General features: G+C 45.6%; 2 protein-coding genes and 1 long non-coding RNA gene across 7 annotated transcripts in view; 1 reads left to right on the top strand and 2 right to left on the bottom strand.

Annotated features, from left to right (window-relative positions):
* The window catches only part of LOC311602767, a 65,817-nt gene extending 62,144 nt beyond the window's left edge, over positions 1-3,673 (bottom strand). Inside the window, exon 1 of the long non-coding RNA XR_014780839.1 lies at positions 3,474-3,673. This is a non-coding gene — a long non-coding RNA (uncharacterized lncRNA). The remainder of the gene's footprint in view (positions 1-3,473) is intronic.
* Positions 872-15,028, top strand: part of LOC311602750 (uncharacterized protein C1orf105 homolog) — a 34,249-nt gene continuing 20,092 nt past the window's right edge. For both annotated transcript variants that reach the window (XM_084791244.1, XM_084791245.1), the window contains exon 1: positions 872-1,041. In XM_084791244.1, the coding sequence (XP_084647370.1) occupies positions 1,021-1,041 (21 nt within the window). In that variant the 5' untranslated portion in view covers positions 872-1,020. The remainder of the gene's footprint in view (positions 1,042-15,028) is intronic.
* PIGC (phosphatidylinositol glycan anchor biosynthesis class C) lies at positions 11,953-14,422 on the bottom strand. 4 transcript variants are annotated; one of them, XM_084768374.1, is made up of 2 exons: positions 14,297-14,422; positions 11,953-13,323 (listed from the first exon to the last, which is right to left on the bottom strand). In XM_084768374.1, exon 2 carries the CDS (start codon positions 13,104-13,106, stop codon positions 12,213-12,215), a length of 894 nt encoding a protein of 297 aa, XP_084624500.1. In that variant the 5' UTR covers positions 13,107-13,323; positions 14,297-14,422; the 3' UTR covers positions 11,953-12,212. The 4 variants fall into 4 exon arrangements, with proteins under 4 accessions (XP_084624500.1, XP_084624501.1, XP_084624503.1 ...); XM_084768375.1 differs by having other exon boundaries at positions 14,250-14,370; XM_084768377.1 differs by lacking the exon at positions 14,297-14,422 and adding an exon at positions 14,096-14,227.

A 15,028-nucleotide genomic window follows, 5' to 3' on the forward strand; every position in this document is an offset into this window, starting at 1 on the left:
CACCAGTCCATGTTTATTTTACACCCTTTGCTAAGCAAAGTGAGGCTGTTGGTGTGAGTTTTGTCCTCCAATCGACTGTTTTCAAGGGGTTGGTATTGTTTTTTCACTTTGTCTAAAATTTAAATACATACTTAATTTTACCTAATACTTACACAGTTTTGACATTTACAATCTGAACTGACATGGTGAACAAGAAAAAAAGTGAAATTCCAGCTATCCCAGAATGGGCTGGCCTTAGTCTCCTAAACTGGAGTGAGCTATCTTTCATTATAAGTACAGAAGACACAAGAGGGGGGAGAAAGGCCTGGAATAAAAGTAAATGCTGTGAGGCTGCGCTGATATGTGTTTACTGCACAGTGTTTCCCTTCATAATATGCTCTTCCTCAACCATCCACTAACTCTCTGTCCTCAGCTCTACCCGCACCCTGCATGTGTGACAGACTAGGGAAGGTACTACAGTCTTCAAGATCGACCATAACTCCGGAAGGTCAAGAGGAGTTAGTTACTTTTTTAAAAACCATACTATTCCTTGTATAACCATCCCTTTATACATCAGAGTCAAATAGTGCCTTAGTCAGCAGGAAAACCAGAGAGGTAACAGAATAAAAGCAGCTTACAAAATAAGCAGTTATCACATATTGTTATGATAAGCGAAAAGACTTGGTCATCTTTCTAGGGAAAACCATCAGGATTCATATGCCGACGCGGCTGGCTGAGACCTTTACAGCATAAATCTATTTTCTCCAACCATGACCTAACGTTCCAGAAGGGAGCCAATTGTGACTTCTGACAAAGAGTCAATGGAATGCATTTCAGCCAATCAAAACCCAAACTTTCCATTCCTAATAGAATACATGCTGCAAGATTCTAAGTCATTAAAGTGTTGGAGAAACTATGAAGGGGTCTCCCACCTGCTTTGGTGCCTAACCAAGAGGTACTGCAACAGCCTCCTTGTGATAGCACAGAGAAAGGCCAGTGTTCTCTAACGCCCAGTTCAAAAAAACTGAGATCACCTAAGAGATGGAAAAAAGAGAGCTAAAGGTAGGAAAAATTAAAATTTCTAACAGCAATAGTGCTTTGGAGTTTCACCACTAAATACATATATGTCAACCTTAGGGACCATACGTATGAATGAGGGAAGGATTTCAGTGCAAGCTCAGCTGAATCCATTGCTTTGGGCTTGGGTTGAGGCAAAATAGCATTAAACTGTGGTAAAGCTTGCTAACGTGCGTATACTGTTAATAGTGTGTAGAATCCTCATACGATATTCTTTCTCAACGAACTCAATGTTTTGTTCCAACCTTCACCTTCCAATGTGGAGGCCAGGAGGCAAAGAGAAGAACAGGTAGCAACACACATCTCTCCATGGCGCGGTCACTACTCCCTCCCCCCTACTCCTCACCCTCTAATGAGGCCATCAGATTACGAGTCTCTCAAGGAATTGATCTATTGATTAGCTCAGGATCCAATTACTTCAAATCCCAGCTGACATCCAAGCACTGCATCCCCACAGGAGCCTGTGGGGACACTTCCTGTTCAACCAATAACAAAGACAACAAGGAAAGCACTGCTAGTCATGGACAAGCAAGAGCATTTTAATGACTGTGATAGACTCTAAGGCTTACCAACACGGATCTTACAACTCAACAAATAAGTATGACACAATTTCAGGAAATGGATATTGAATTCCTTAGTCTAGTTTCCTGAGAGTCTCAGGTAAACTTGCCCAGCTATAAATCCAATTTTTAAATGAAGGACACAGAACGTTAAGATTGCTAAAACAAAAAACAGAGGCCAGGAGGGCTGCTGCGCAAACATGATCACACTTCCCATCCTCACAAGCCACAAAGGGGGGGGGGGGGAGCGTGTAATCCCAGCAGGAAGACAGCAGAAACAGGAATATTTCTGGAGCTTGCTAGCCAGTCTATCTAGCCAATTTGTGAGCTCCAGATCAGAGAGAGAGACCTGTTTTAAAAGAAGGTGAGAGTATCAGGGCATTGATGACACATGAACTCAGGCCAACCTCGTCTAGAGAGCAAGTTCCAGGACAACCAGGCCTACAGAGAAACCCTGTCTTGAAAAACCAAAAGAAAAAAGGGGTGGGGTTGGGGGTTGGAAGTTAGGAGGACACCTGACATAGAGCTTTGGCCTTCACATGCACATAACAGTGTTCATGCGTGCTCTCTCTCTCTCGCTCTCTCTCTCTCTCTCTCTCTCTCTCTCTCTCTCTCACACACACACACACACACACACAAACACACACACAGATGACTGAAAACAAAAACAATTCTGTGCTCTTCATATTTTAACTGGAGTCTCTATCTAAGGAAATCACATTGAACTTAGACCACTGCACCAGGAAATGCTCCACCTCCACCACCCGCTCCCCACCAGTTGCCTCCATATCATAGAAGACACCTGTTTTTTCTCATCACTGTTGTTGCTTAATACTGCAAGCCATTATTACATTTCAATTTTGTCAAGCCGGGCGTGGTGGCGCACGCCTTTAATCCCAGCACTCGGGAGGCAGAAGCAGGCAGATCGCTGTGAGTTCAAGGCCAGCCTGGTCTACAAAGTGAGTCCAGGACAGCCAAGGCTACACAGAGAAACCCTGTCTTGAAAAACCAAAAAAAAAAAAAAAAACCAAAAAAACAAAAAAAAAACAAAAAAATCAATTTTGTCAACACCTTGAGAGCAAACAAATGCTAGGGCAATCAGCAGGTGGCTGGCTACTGGTGAGTGAAGACCACTGCTGCCGCTTCCATGTTGTTTTTAATCAAATTTCATGGTCCTTTATATCAGGTCCAACTTTTTAGCTTCTGTTTGCAACTTCAATGAGAACTCATGACTTGTTAATCATGAACAAATGCAACAAAGTCATCATCCTGCCCTTGAGGGTGAAAGACAGTCACCAAGAAGACACTGAGGAGGGTCTGCCTGTGCACATTTTTTAAAGTACGGTTTTGAGATGCTACGCACTACTTACTGAACACTAGTCTTTGGCACTGTTGTGTGCTTCTTCAGAGTGAAATCTGTAGAAAGCAACAGACAGCAAATCTGAGCCAAGAGACAGTTTCTTCTGTCTGCCTTTTTTCTCTTTTAAACACACACACACACACACAAGTATTCTCAGCTATGTACACAAAGGCTGCCTAGGGCCGTAAGGATCTGTTTATTTGGTAATTTTAAAAGAGTGGGAGGCCCACAGAGTTCTCACTTAGCAGAGCCCAAATGTGACTTGGGCCCAGCATGAGGCCACAGGCCATCCCAGGGTGGTGAGCAGCTAGCCAGCAAGCTTGGGAAAGCAGAGGCAGCTTTTAAGTGGCCCCAGGAGACGATTTTTTTTTTTCAACACAAGGGAAATCAGTACCAGTGTGGGCAAAGAAAACCTCAGGGCAGAAAACCTCAGGCTGCTCCCAGATGCCCTGTGAAGCAAGGTGCCCACTGCTTTCCTAAGGCCCCTCCTTTCTTACCTTTCCGCTGTGGGACAAGAGAGCAGAGGCAGGCCTGGGGGGCTGCGCCCATGCCAGGCAGTTGGGACACTACTGCTTCATAGCTCCAGCTTTTGGCAGTCGGCTTGTTTCACTAGCAAACACACCTGGGAGGAAGGTAGAGCTCTCATTCCTTTGCTAACTGCTGCTGTTTCCCAAGGTAAACCAACATCGATGGCACCTGGAGGTTAAGGGCTGAAAAAGCAACCAAAAGTCTTGGCCTTGGCTTTCAGCTAAGCTCTGTTCCCTTGCCAGAACCAAGATTTCTAGAATCTTCAAAACCCACTGCCTGCTGTTGACTTCTTCACAGTTCTTAGGAAGTCTTTGTGATTATTCCAAAGCAGCTGTAGTTAAACACACATGCCATGGGCTGGAGAAATGGCTCAGAGGTTAAGAGTGCTACCAGCTCTTCCAAAGGTCCTGAGTTCAATTCCTAGCAACCTCAGGGTGGCTCACAATCATTTTATAGTGAGATCTGGTGCCCTCTTCTGGCCTGCAGGTGTACATGCAGGCAGAGCACTATATATGTAATATAAAATAAATAAGTAGTAAATAAAAAACAAAACCAAAAAATCACAGGTCACCTAGAAAATGAGGCCGTGATTCCTGTTACAGAACCACCATAGCCTCTCTCTAATCTGAGACTAAACCTGCTTCAGTGCGAAGAGAAGGCTCTGATTCCAACCCTACCCCAACATTCCACCTTGAACTTGCTATATGTGTGTCGTTTGCCTTTACTCCAGCCTATTTCAGCCACCTCAGAGCCCATAGACACCTAGGTGCCCCTGCATGCAACCTTCCTCTACTTCTGTACAGTCCTTGTCCCATGAATCTCAAACTTTTGAGATCCTTGTGCGGTGCCCAAATGCCTAACTCACTGCCCAGGCACTAAAACTCACAAGTTGCTTCATGCAGCCTGCTCTCCAGGACGTGTCCTCCACAAGCTTGCTTTACATGGCTTTTCTCCAAGCATGACATCCCCTCAGCGCCCCCAAGTGGCAGCATGCCTCCCGCACCCTTCACACACTGGACCAGCAGCTGGACCAGCAGCAGGGCAGGCTTTCTTTCTGGTTCTGCTTCCCAGCCATCTTCCTTCCTCTCCCTTGCTTGGAAGCTCAGCCTATCAGGTTTGAGCACATCCCAATTTACACTTTTAACTGTCGATTTCCAACCTTTTCTCCCTTCTTTCACACTGATTTCGGCGTGTTGGCTTCGTGGCTATTCTCTTCAGTGCCGTTTCTGTTTTCCTTCTGGGGCCGTTGCATATAACCGAGTAGGCAATCCACCCCATCCTGCCTTACTTTATTGGGCTCCACTGTTCCACCGATTTCGACCTCCAGCCTACCTCAGCTATGAACCCTCTAACTTTAACCTTATCTACTCACGGGTTGACCTTTCTCGTTTCTAGCCATTTCTAGTGTAGTTTCTTGGACCTTAATCTGCTGACCACCCTGGAAGCTCGGTCCTTCATTCTACCCTCATATTCCTTGCCCATCCTGAATTCCACAGCAACCTTTACGGTCATGCCAGTGCATACATATATACCTTCCCCCTTGGTCTTTTCCTCATTTGACGAATCTGCCACTCTGGATAAAACCAACTCACTACCTAGTTTGCACCACGCAATCAAGCATGACTTGGAAAATATAAACAGGTGCATAAAAGTGGAAACTAGCTTTGTTTCAAATTCATCACCGCCATGCTCAAAGGAGCTGTCTTAGTTACTGTCCCATTGTTGTGACTCAGGCAACCTATAAAACGAAGTATCTGACTGGGAGCTTGCTTACACTTGCAGAGGGTTGGTCCACGGTTATCATGGAGAGAAGCACATGGTGGGCCAGCAGAGAAGGCTCTCAGTATCTGAGGGATCCACAGACAGGAAGAGAGAAGTAGGAGAGGAAGGGAACAGTGACTAGGCATAAACTGAGCTTTTAGAGAGCTCACCCTCAGGGACACACCTCCCAATCCTTCCCAAACAGTCCACCAACTGGGGCCAAGCATTCAAATATATGAGCCTATGTGGGTCACGTTCATTCAAGCCACTGAGGCAGCACTTAGAACCAGAATAGACCAGTCCTATGTGCTCTCCCAGTACCCTCAGCTGCCCCAGTGTACGACCCTCCTCTTCACGCTTTCCCCACTTAACCACCACACTCACCTGACTCTTCTCTCTGTTCTCTCTAGAAAACCAAAGTGGTAAAGAATTTCCAAAGAACTTTCTCCCTTCCTCTTCCACATCCTAACTTCCATGTCTATGCAACCTACCCGATTCTGTAACTCCTCCCCCTCGAGTAGCCCCCGCCCCTGACCCTCTCCCCGCCCCGCCCCCGGTCTCCCCCCCCACCCCCACCCCCACCCCCGTGCCATGCACAGCATTGTTTTGTTTTCTGAACTTTTCCTTTTCTGGCCTAGTGCTTAGCTGGCCTTTGAAGCAAAACGTCTAATATGCTTTGTTGCTACACTTTCTCTATTTTCAAGCCCACTTTAAATAGGTTGTTAATCCGTCCCCCACAACAAAGTCGTACTCTTTTCGAGGTTCCGACTTCCTCCCACGTGGGTCCTATGGGATGCTCTCTCTGCCCTTACAGTCTGCCTGATCACAGCTGGTCACCCTTTCTTGCCGCAGTCACTTAATGCTCTTGATTTCTAGGACGCACAGACCCTCCTGATTTTCCTCTTGCCTTCCTGGTTTTTCACCATTATTTATCTTTTCACAGCACGAATTGCCTTGCATTTGCATACGTTGTCGTCTGTCTCCTGATGAACTGGACTGTTATTTATAGATATAACCCAGGCACGTACAACAGTGCTTGCCATATAGTTAAGTACACAAAAACTATTAGTTGACTGACTAAATTTCTAAGGCAAACGTCATAAAATACCAATGGTATATAAAGTGCAGAGATAGCCTTGGTAGGCATTAAATATCTTATTGGATGCTGGGATAAGAGAATACAGGATACAAGGGATGTGAAGCAGTCAGAGCAACCACCTGCACAGCCTTTAGCCCTTGAAGCAACTTAGCCATCAAGAAAGGCAGAGCGTCGGCCTGACCTAGCATCACAGCCTCAGACAATTGCCTGCCCGCACTCTGATGCCTGCTCTCCTAGACTGTGAAATGGAAACAATCTTCTTACAGGACTGTTCGGATACTAAAAATAATGTATACACAAAGGGCATAGCATAGTGGCTGGGACACACAACACAACACACTAAGATGTGTGCTCTAGACGTAGATATTGTTATTAATCAAGTCCCCCCCCCCACACACACACCCGTTTACTATTTGTTTCCTGAGTTTATGGAGGCCTCTGACCTTACTTCTTGATTTACAAGTCAGTAAGAGTTTCAAATCCACAAATGCTACCTTAACCTCCACATGAGGGCAACCTGCCTTAAGCCTGTTTTTCCGGGTTTGAAATACTCATAACTGTGTGACTGATGCCCTCTGCTGGCTTGTTTCTGTCTCTTGTCTCTGGGCCTTTATTTGGCTCCGGAGAAGTAGATGACAGCTTTGTGTGCGCGTGCATGCATCCTCCTGTATGCTGGGCATGAACTTTTAAACCCAGAGCTGCCCAAAAATCTTTCTGAGCACAGCAGACACAAACACGCTTTCCACAGGGAGCCCTCATGTTGCTGCACACACACTTTGTGTCTTCTAGCTCCCTGCTTGGCACAAGTCAGCTGCAGCACAGCACAAAATTAGTAGTCTTTCGCCACCTCTACAGCTCTGCCCCAGCTTGATCCACCTCACCTCCAAAGCCTGACACCTCTGTTATTTTGTTTTCCATAGCTGGGGGGGGGGGGAACTGTGATGGGCAAGCTTTAGGAGGAAGGAATTCTCTTGACTCAGCCGATAGCTAGTGGGCTCTTCTGCATGTGGCAAAACAGTATGCATTGGCAGGGAGCGCACGGAGAGGCAAAGCTACTCATCTTGAGTCATAGAAAAGCAGAAATCAGGCCCAGCATGCCCTCGGAGGCATACTCTTAAAGACATCACTTCCTTCCACACCTCTAGTTCCAGAAGGTTCTAGCACCTCCCAGTAGGATCATGCATTCAGCACATGACCCTTTGATGGGCAGGTAAGATTCAAACTATACCAGCTCCCTTTGAGCAACATATGCAGGGCTGCTTCCTCCTCCTCTTCCTCCTCCTCTTCCTTCCTCGCCTTCCTCCTCCTCTCCTTGCTTCCGTTTGTACCACCCTTCTCCAGCCTTCCCTTTAACTGAGAATACCTGACAAAAAGCAGAGCTCAAAAGAGGGGGCAAAAACGGTAGCGGGACAGATGGCGTTTTATGTAAACAAGAATTTCACAGGCTGAGATATAATTGCGATGCCACGGAACTCTCTCACCTGATGTTTGCCCTTGACTACAGTGTTTACTTTAGAAGTCTGACTTATTAATATGCTGCCCACACCCTTTCAGTGTGGTTTGAAGTTGAAACTGGCTAGAGGACTGAATTTAGGTGATGAGTAATGGTCCCAGAAACTGCCACACTAGGTCAAATGAAGCATTTTCTAGGTGTGACTTGCCATCAGTCCAGAGCCAGGGGAGTGTGCCCAGGTGAGGTCCTGTCAGCCTAATAGCAACAGATAAGGGCTCAGGACTTCTAAAAAAAAAAAATGTGGCTTTCGGTTTCCTTCTCCCTAAACCTTTTTAGAGTCCATTTATATTGCTGACCTGTGAGATTTTCCTGGAGGAAATGCAGAAATTTAGTAAAATCATATGTTCATTTGTCCCAAACATCATGCGACTTCAGGACTTTATTGTAAGTCATAATCTAGTGAACACAATTGCCCTCTGACATTTGTTTTTTTAGGGTTTGAGAAGTGCTTGGTTGATTTCTCCACTAGTGAAGTATATAGCCCTGCCCTTAGGAATGGTAAAGCCATGGCCACATTGGCTTTCATCTTCCGCTTGGTTGAGTAGTGTCCAGTCTATTTTTTCGGAAGGCTGCCTTCTGTCCCTTTGACTTCTACCATTTGAGATATTCAATCTGTCATTCCATTATCTTTTTTTTTATCCAAAAAATATTATTTGCTATTATGTATACAATGCTCTGCCTGCATGTACACCTGCAGACCAGATCACATTATAAACAGCTGTGAGCCACGCTGTAGTTGCTGGGAATTGAACTCGAGACCTCTGGAAGAGCAGTCAGTGCTCTTAACCCCAGAGCTATCTCTCCAGCCCCTCTGTTACCTATTTTTTTTTAATTCTGCCATCACCTAGTTGTGAGGAGACTAAACTGTAAAGAAAAACCAACTCCAAATACAACAGCACCCTGCTCCGTGTGTCTCAGTTCTCTTCTAAACTGTGCTTAGAACTGTGGGCCAGTGTGTGGAGCTCACACCCTTGGCCTATACGCAACATCTCACACACCTGCTCCATGCCCTGTGCTCACTAGTTAGTTCATGGCAGAGTTAACAGCCACACAGTCTGCTCACGCTAGAATATCTGCAATTATCCCATCTTCCTACCTCCTCTGCTCTTTCTCTCTACATCAGTGGTTCTCAGCCTCCCTCACACTGAGACCCTGTAATTCAGTTTATGCTGTGCCGACCCCCAACCATAAAATTATTCCAACGCTCCTTTGTAATTGTGATTTTGCTACTGTTATAAACCATAATGTAAATATCTGATATGCAGACTACTTTCTATGTGACCCCCATGAAAGAGTCCTTAGACAGCCCCCAAAAGGCCGTGGTCCACAGGTTGAGAATTGCTGCCCTACATGAAATTAGCAAATTCCCTAAAAATCAGTCAAGCCTCTTATTCCCGTGCCCACTACCACGCTGCCCATCCAGACCCTCACTTTTCACCAGTATAGCCAAAAGCACTCTCCATGCTCAGCCTCAGAACTACTGCCTAGTCTTTAGACTTCATTAGCATGTGAGGCTTCACAATACTAGTACACAGTGTCCTAGCTTGTCTCTTTTAAAAGTTGCTGTATATGCCACTGAGTGCAGGTGGCTGAATGCGACCTCAGTGCCCTTCACTACAGTCCACGCATCCTGTGCTTCCTCCCCGCCCCTCCCCAGGATGCATCAGGTCCTTTTGGAAGATACAATGCTATATATACTCTGGACTGTGCTTGCCACAACCCTTCTCCCTACAGCTCCACGACCGTGCAAACATAGTCTCCGCTGCACCTCCCCCCTCAAATTCAAGCACATCCCACAACTACCCATCCCCCTTCACCTCCACATTGCTCTTCTAGAACCACAAGTGTGAGTAAGACCGAGCACTGGGTGACGCCGGGTAAAAGTGACAGAGAAGAGCTGGAGGTGATAGCAGTCACATCCACTCACCGCACTATTCATAAGAGTGGCTCAGCCTTTGGAGCATTCTGCTCACTGGCATGCATTTCCTAAAGTTGACAACTGGAAATCCACTCAGATAAGTCAATGTAATTAAAACATGAAAAAAAAACCCCAAAACCCATGGTTTTTTTCACAATACTTTGTTGCATCCAACAGTCATGCATTGATGTGGATGGTAGAATAATTTGTATCCTTTTAGAGACACAAAGTGTACAATCCATCACAAGCAGTGCAGGGATGCTCTGGGCTCCATAGGGCAGTTTCCTTGTCCTTTTATCCCTGTCACCAAGTATCCTTGGATTTGGGAAAGCAGTATAAGCGATCTTGGGAGACAATAATCCATTTTTTTAAATCACACACACACACAAAAAAAGAATGAGATAATAGTTAGACATTAGTTCAAAAATCCCATTCAAGACGTTTATGAAAGCATTACTTCACAGATACTACCCCTTTGATATTTCTAATTTGAAATTGCTTACAACAATCAGAAGACAGTACCACTTTCACAGGTGGGACCAGTTACTCACTGTGTGCCATTTACCCTCTTCAAATTTCCCTGCATTCCACTTATTATGACTCATCCAGTGTCCCTTATCCAACATGCTTAGGACCAAAAAGACTTTGGATTTTTCCTTGAGATTTTGACATTTTTACATAAAGGGATAGCTTGAGAGTGGATCCCATCTAAATCCAAAATTCAGTTACTTCACACAGTGTGAAGAAAACTTTGTATTTCTTAAATAATTTTGTACATGAAAGTTTCACGGTGACAGATGTGGAATTTTCACAGGGCATAACATTGGTGCTCAAAACCTTTCAGATTTTAGAGCATTTTGGATTTCAGAATTTTGTATTTGAGCCGGGCATGGTGGCACATGCCTTTAATCCCAGCGCTCTCGAGGCAGAGGCAGATGGATTCCGGGACAGCCAAGGCCACACAGAGAAACTCTGTCTCAGAAAACCAAAAAAACACTGAAGAAGAAAAAAAAAAAGAAAGAAAGAAAAGAATTTTGTATTTGAGATGCTGCACTAACACCGTGCCTCCTATTAGCCATTCTTCAAGACACTCCACACACAGCCTGTCCAGTTGCCACAATCCTTAAATATCAAAGATGAAAACCGAGCACTGGTTGACTCAAGACTTCACAGTGTGTCCCGTCTTTAGTCAAGCTGGATTGCTCATCACCAGCAAGAGCCCAAGTTAGAGCTCAACCATGACTCAAGCTCCCACTGGTGTTCTTTCCTCCTCCAGATCTCTGTAACTAAATCACTTTCCCATCTTTGTGCCGTGGCTAGTAGATGCGGCATCATGTACATAGTCACATTTGGCCTGCAAATGTTCCTGTAACCTGGATTAGACTTGAGGCAGTTTACAAAGCACATTTCATATTACAAAGCAGATGCAAAGCAATATAATATTTATTTTCTCTGAAATTCCATGGGTATGAATCCCAAACTGAGTAGAAGCAATCATTTTTGGAGCAGTAGCAGCTGCCCTCGCTGGGCACAGTTTGTTTGCTCCATAGTTTTCCATACTTGCCAACATTACTTACCTGGCTCTCAAAGGCTTTCACCAGCTACCCCCACCAAGAGTGAATTAAATGTCACCTCTTCTTTCCTAATTGATTGAGATGAACTCTCCCTCCAGCCTATTTCAATGTCCCTAACATTTTGTTTCTATGACATGTAACTCTCCTTTGTTGGCTAAATGTATGGCCCACTGAGAACTGAGTAACCAGTTCTGTAGTACCGGATAACAAACTAGATCCGCCATCCTGGATTCTCAAATTTGGGCTCTAGATACAGAAGGGTATCTCTTAGGACAGACAGAAAAGACTAGACACCTGACCTCACACACACCTACTACTCTTCATATAATTTTTGTCTGTCTAATGTGCTCATAAAAATGAGACAGTGCCAGTGTGATGGCTCACCTGGTAAGGCACTTGCCAAGGCCTGAGCTCGATGTGTGGGATATGCGTACTAGAAATAGAACCCTGCCCCCCACCCCTCCCTCCCTCTCTCTCTCAGTCTCTCTCTCTCTCTCTCTCTCTCTCTCTCTCTCTCTCTCTCTCACACACACACACACACACACACACACAAATAAGGGCATATATATATGAGACAATTCAATAGGTGTTACTTTTTTAATAAGGAGAACCCATATTACATCACTTGTTACAGGGAATAAAAAAGGACAGTGATTCATGACAGCACCAGAAAGCTTTTTCAGTAACAAAATAACTAAAGACCCGACAGCCCTTGGTTAAATGCTCTGCCCTACCACCCAGATCAGCCTGCTGCTTCAAGAGTGGAACTCTGCCTTTAATGTTATACTGGTTAGGTTCTAAGTCTTTCAGCTTGTCTTAATAATGAGATGAACGTTCCCTAGCTTAGCTGAGGAACCTAGACAAGTCTTCCTTGATCTCAGCTTCATCCCAAGGCCCATGAATATTCTCCTTAAAAAGCTGCAGGCGAATGAGGTAGTAAGGGCAGAGACACGATATGGAAATCAGAAGGAGGGCAAAGAGTATGGCCCCCACACCACTAATGGACAGAAGACCTCCAAAAGCTGAAAATGCAAAAAGGAGAGTGACCCCTACATAGCTTCGTGGGGTATAGGCCTTCAGTTTCTTCTGTAGCATGGGCCACAGTGCAAAAATCTGGATGGCAAACGTCACCATAATGAAGGCATGCAGTGACCGGGGGAGACGCGAGGCCAGGCAAACAGAAGCAAAGATGGCCATGTTCAAGGACAGTGTGCTAGATACAATAGCAGCGTTGGCACCGTAATCAAAGAAGATGAGATGGCCTAACAGCATAAAAACCGACATGGCGTAGATGGTGTCAGTACTGACAGACTCTGTCAGGGTCTTCAGCACTGGTGAAAAACCGTAAGTGAAAGTAATGAAGACCAGAGTGCTCTTCAGGTCAGCCCACCGGGTCCGCCCACTCTTCTTCCTCCCATCCCCTCCATCAATGAGATCAAATAAAACATATCCGATCAATGAAGACGCCAGTCCAGTCCCAAAAAGCCACTGGGGGGCCAGAAGACCCTCATCCATGTACCACCAGATCACCACAAAAACACAGACACTGCACAGCTGCTGTACCACCACGCTGGACTCAAACACCACAGCCCAGTATTGGTATTTGCGGGCATAGATGTTTTTCCGCAGCTCTTCCAGGAACCGTTGGTCAACATAGTTATCAGGGAAGGGCTGCCGCTCATATAGAACCTTCTGCCACTTGACTTCGGCGGTGTCGGTTGCACGTTGAGCACACATTATCTCATCACTTCCTCAGATCCAGGCCAGTTCGGTCTCCCTCAGAGAAGTCCATGCAGTTCTTGATCTTGATAAAGCTGTAAATTAAGAAGGCCTCTCTGGAAATTCCATGCTGATACCCTACAGACCTTTCCTTGTTTACAAAGGCTGCAATCCAGGCTAGGCCTGCCCTAGATGAGTTAGTTAGTCTGTGAGGCAGGACAACACAGCAAAACCTCTAGGAAAAGAAAAAAAAGAGAGACCTGTAAATATATGAAAGCTGGGAAAGGTCATGGTAGGCCTCAGTGACAACCAAGACAACTCAGTTTACTGAGAGCCCAAAGAAAATGTGCATGGCATAATGAGCCATTAAAACCACACGTCACATTTTAAACTGTAATATTAACAACTGACATCTGTATGGCATCACTGACTCCGAATGCTAAGTGTCTTATGGACCCTCTTTAACTGTCACTAGCTTATAAATTAACACCAGTCCCACTTTACCTAGTAAAACACCTGAATTTCAAAGTGGTTGATTTATTTAGGTCCCACAGTAACAGAGCAGAGCCAGAACTCCAAAAAAATTATAGTGTCGAAGTCTGTGCTTCTCTTAATCTTCCTCTAAACCAGACTTGGGTGTTCACACACCCTAACATACGCACTATTTTTGCATGATTAAATTTGCAACTTATGCAAATTTCTAGGGACATAATTCATAGCTGTTACCAGGTTTCCAAAGGCACTTGAGTTACTGATTTTATGACAACAGTAACCTGCAGAACACAGAAGGGTCTGTCTGATCTCTACAGTTTCAGCCAAAACCAGGAACTCAAATCGTCTTAGTTCATTAACTGAGCTTCATCCTTTAAAGTGCTTATTCTAATGAACGGAAAGAGCAAAACTCTTGTGCAGGCTAAAGATAACCATTCCATTTTCCGAAAGGGAAAACTGAGAGTCAGAAACACGAAGATCATTCAGCAAATTTGAGAAAGAACTTCCTGCAGGACCTTCTTAACTCCACGGCTGACTTTAAAAGCCAGACACCCTGGAATCTGCTCTCATGCACTGGGAAAGGTCCGATTCACCCGACGAGGTCGCGGACAGTCTTGGCCTTCCACTCACTCAGCCTGCCCTCCCTGCCCGATGCCGCCCCCTTCCTACCCTTGGCTCAACGGGAACCGCTCAACGTGAAGGACTACGGAACCCACCTGCACCGCGCTCTTACGGAGTGCACGACCGAGAAGAGCAGCCGCCCACCTACTTCTACATCCGGGACGCGGGGTTGGAGGTTGCTACTGTGGAGGAGCACTTCCGGGTCTGCACAGCCCCGCCGCCTAAGCGTCTCGCGCCGAAACTCCACACCGCGTGGTCGCTGCTGCCCTCTACTGGCTGCTCCTCTCCAGGCGATCTGCTCCAAGTGGACCGCTCTGAGCCTGGGCAGCAAATCTTTCAGTCTTTCACAGGGCATGGAAGGCTGGAGAAGGACTCTGGGGAAGAGTGGTAACAGCTGTGGTTCTTGGGCTTGTGTTGTCAGGCCCTCAGCTAAGGGACTTTCCGTGCGTTCGAGTCCCTACCCGCCACAGGTGCAGCGTACTGGTGCTCAAGGTGCTGCAGCGAACTCCACACACAGAAAGAAAAACAACCAACCAAACAAACCAGATCTCATAGAGCTTTCTGTGTACTGGCCTCCACCAGGCAGATGTAACCATAAGTTTCTATTTGTCCAGAGCCAGGCATCTTGTTAGTGATTGCAACTAGATTTTTAAAAAACCAAATGTAGATGGCTCCAAACTCAATTCTTTTCCACACTTTGCCACCTAAAAGGGATGGGGATAGAGGGCCTTTGGGGCAAGAGATTAATGATTTTCAACTGAGCTCATGGAAATATTACAGGATTTATAAGTAGATGGAAATGCAAAGAACTGAAAACATACATAATA

Source organism: Acomys minous (genome assembly GCF_964271855.1).
Source record: "Acomys minous genome assembly, chromosome: 1".
Lineage (NCBI taxonomy): Eukaryota > Metazoa > Chordata > Mammalia > Rodentia > Muridae > Acomys > Acomys minous.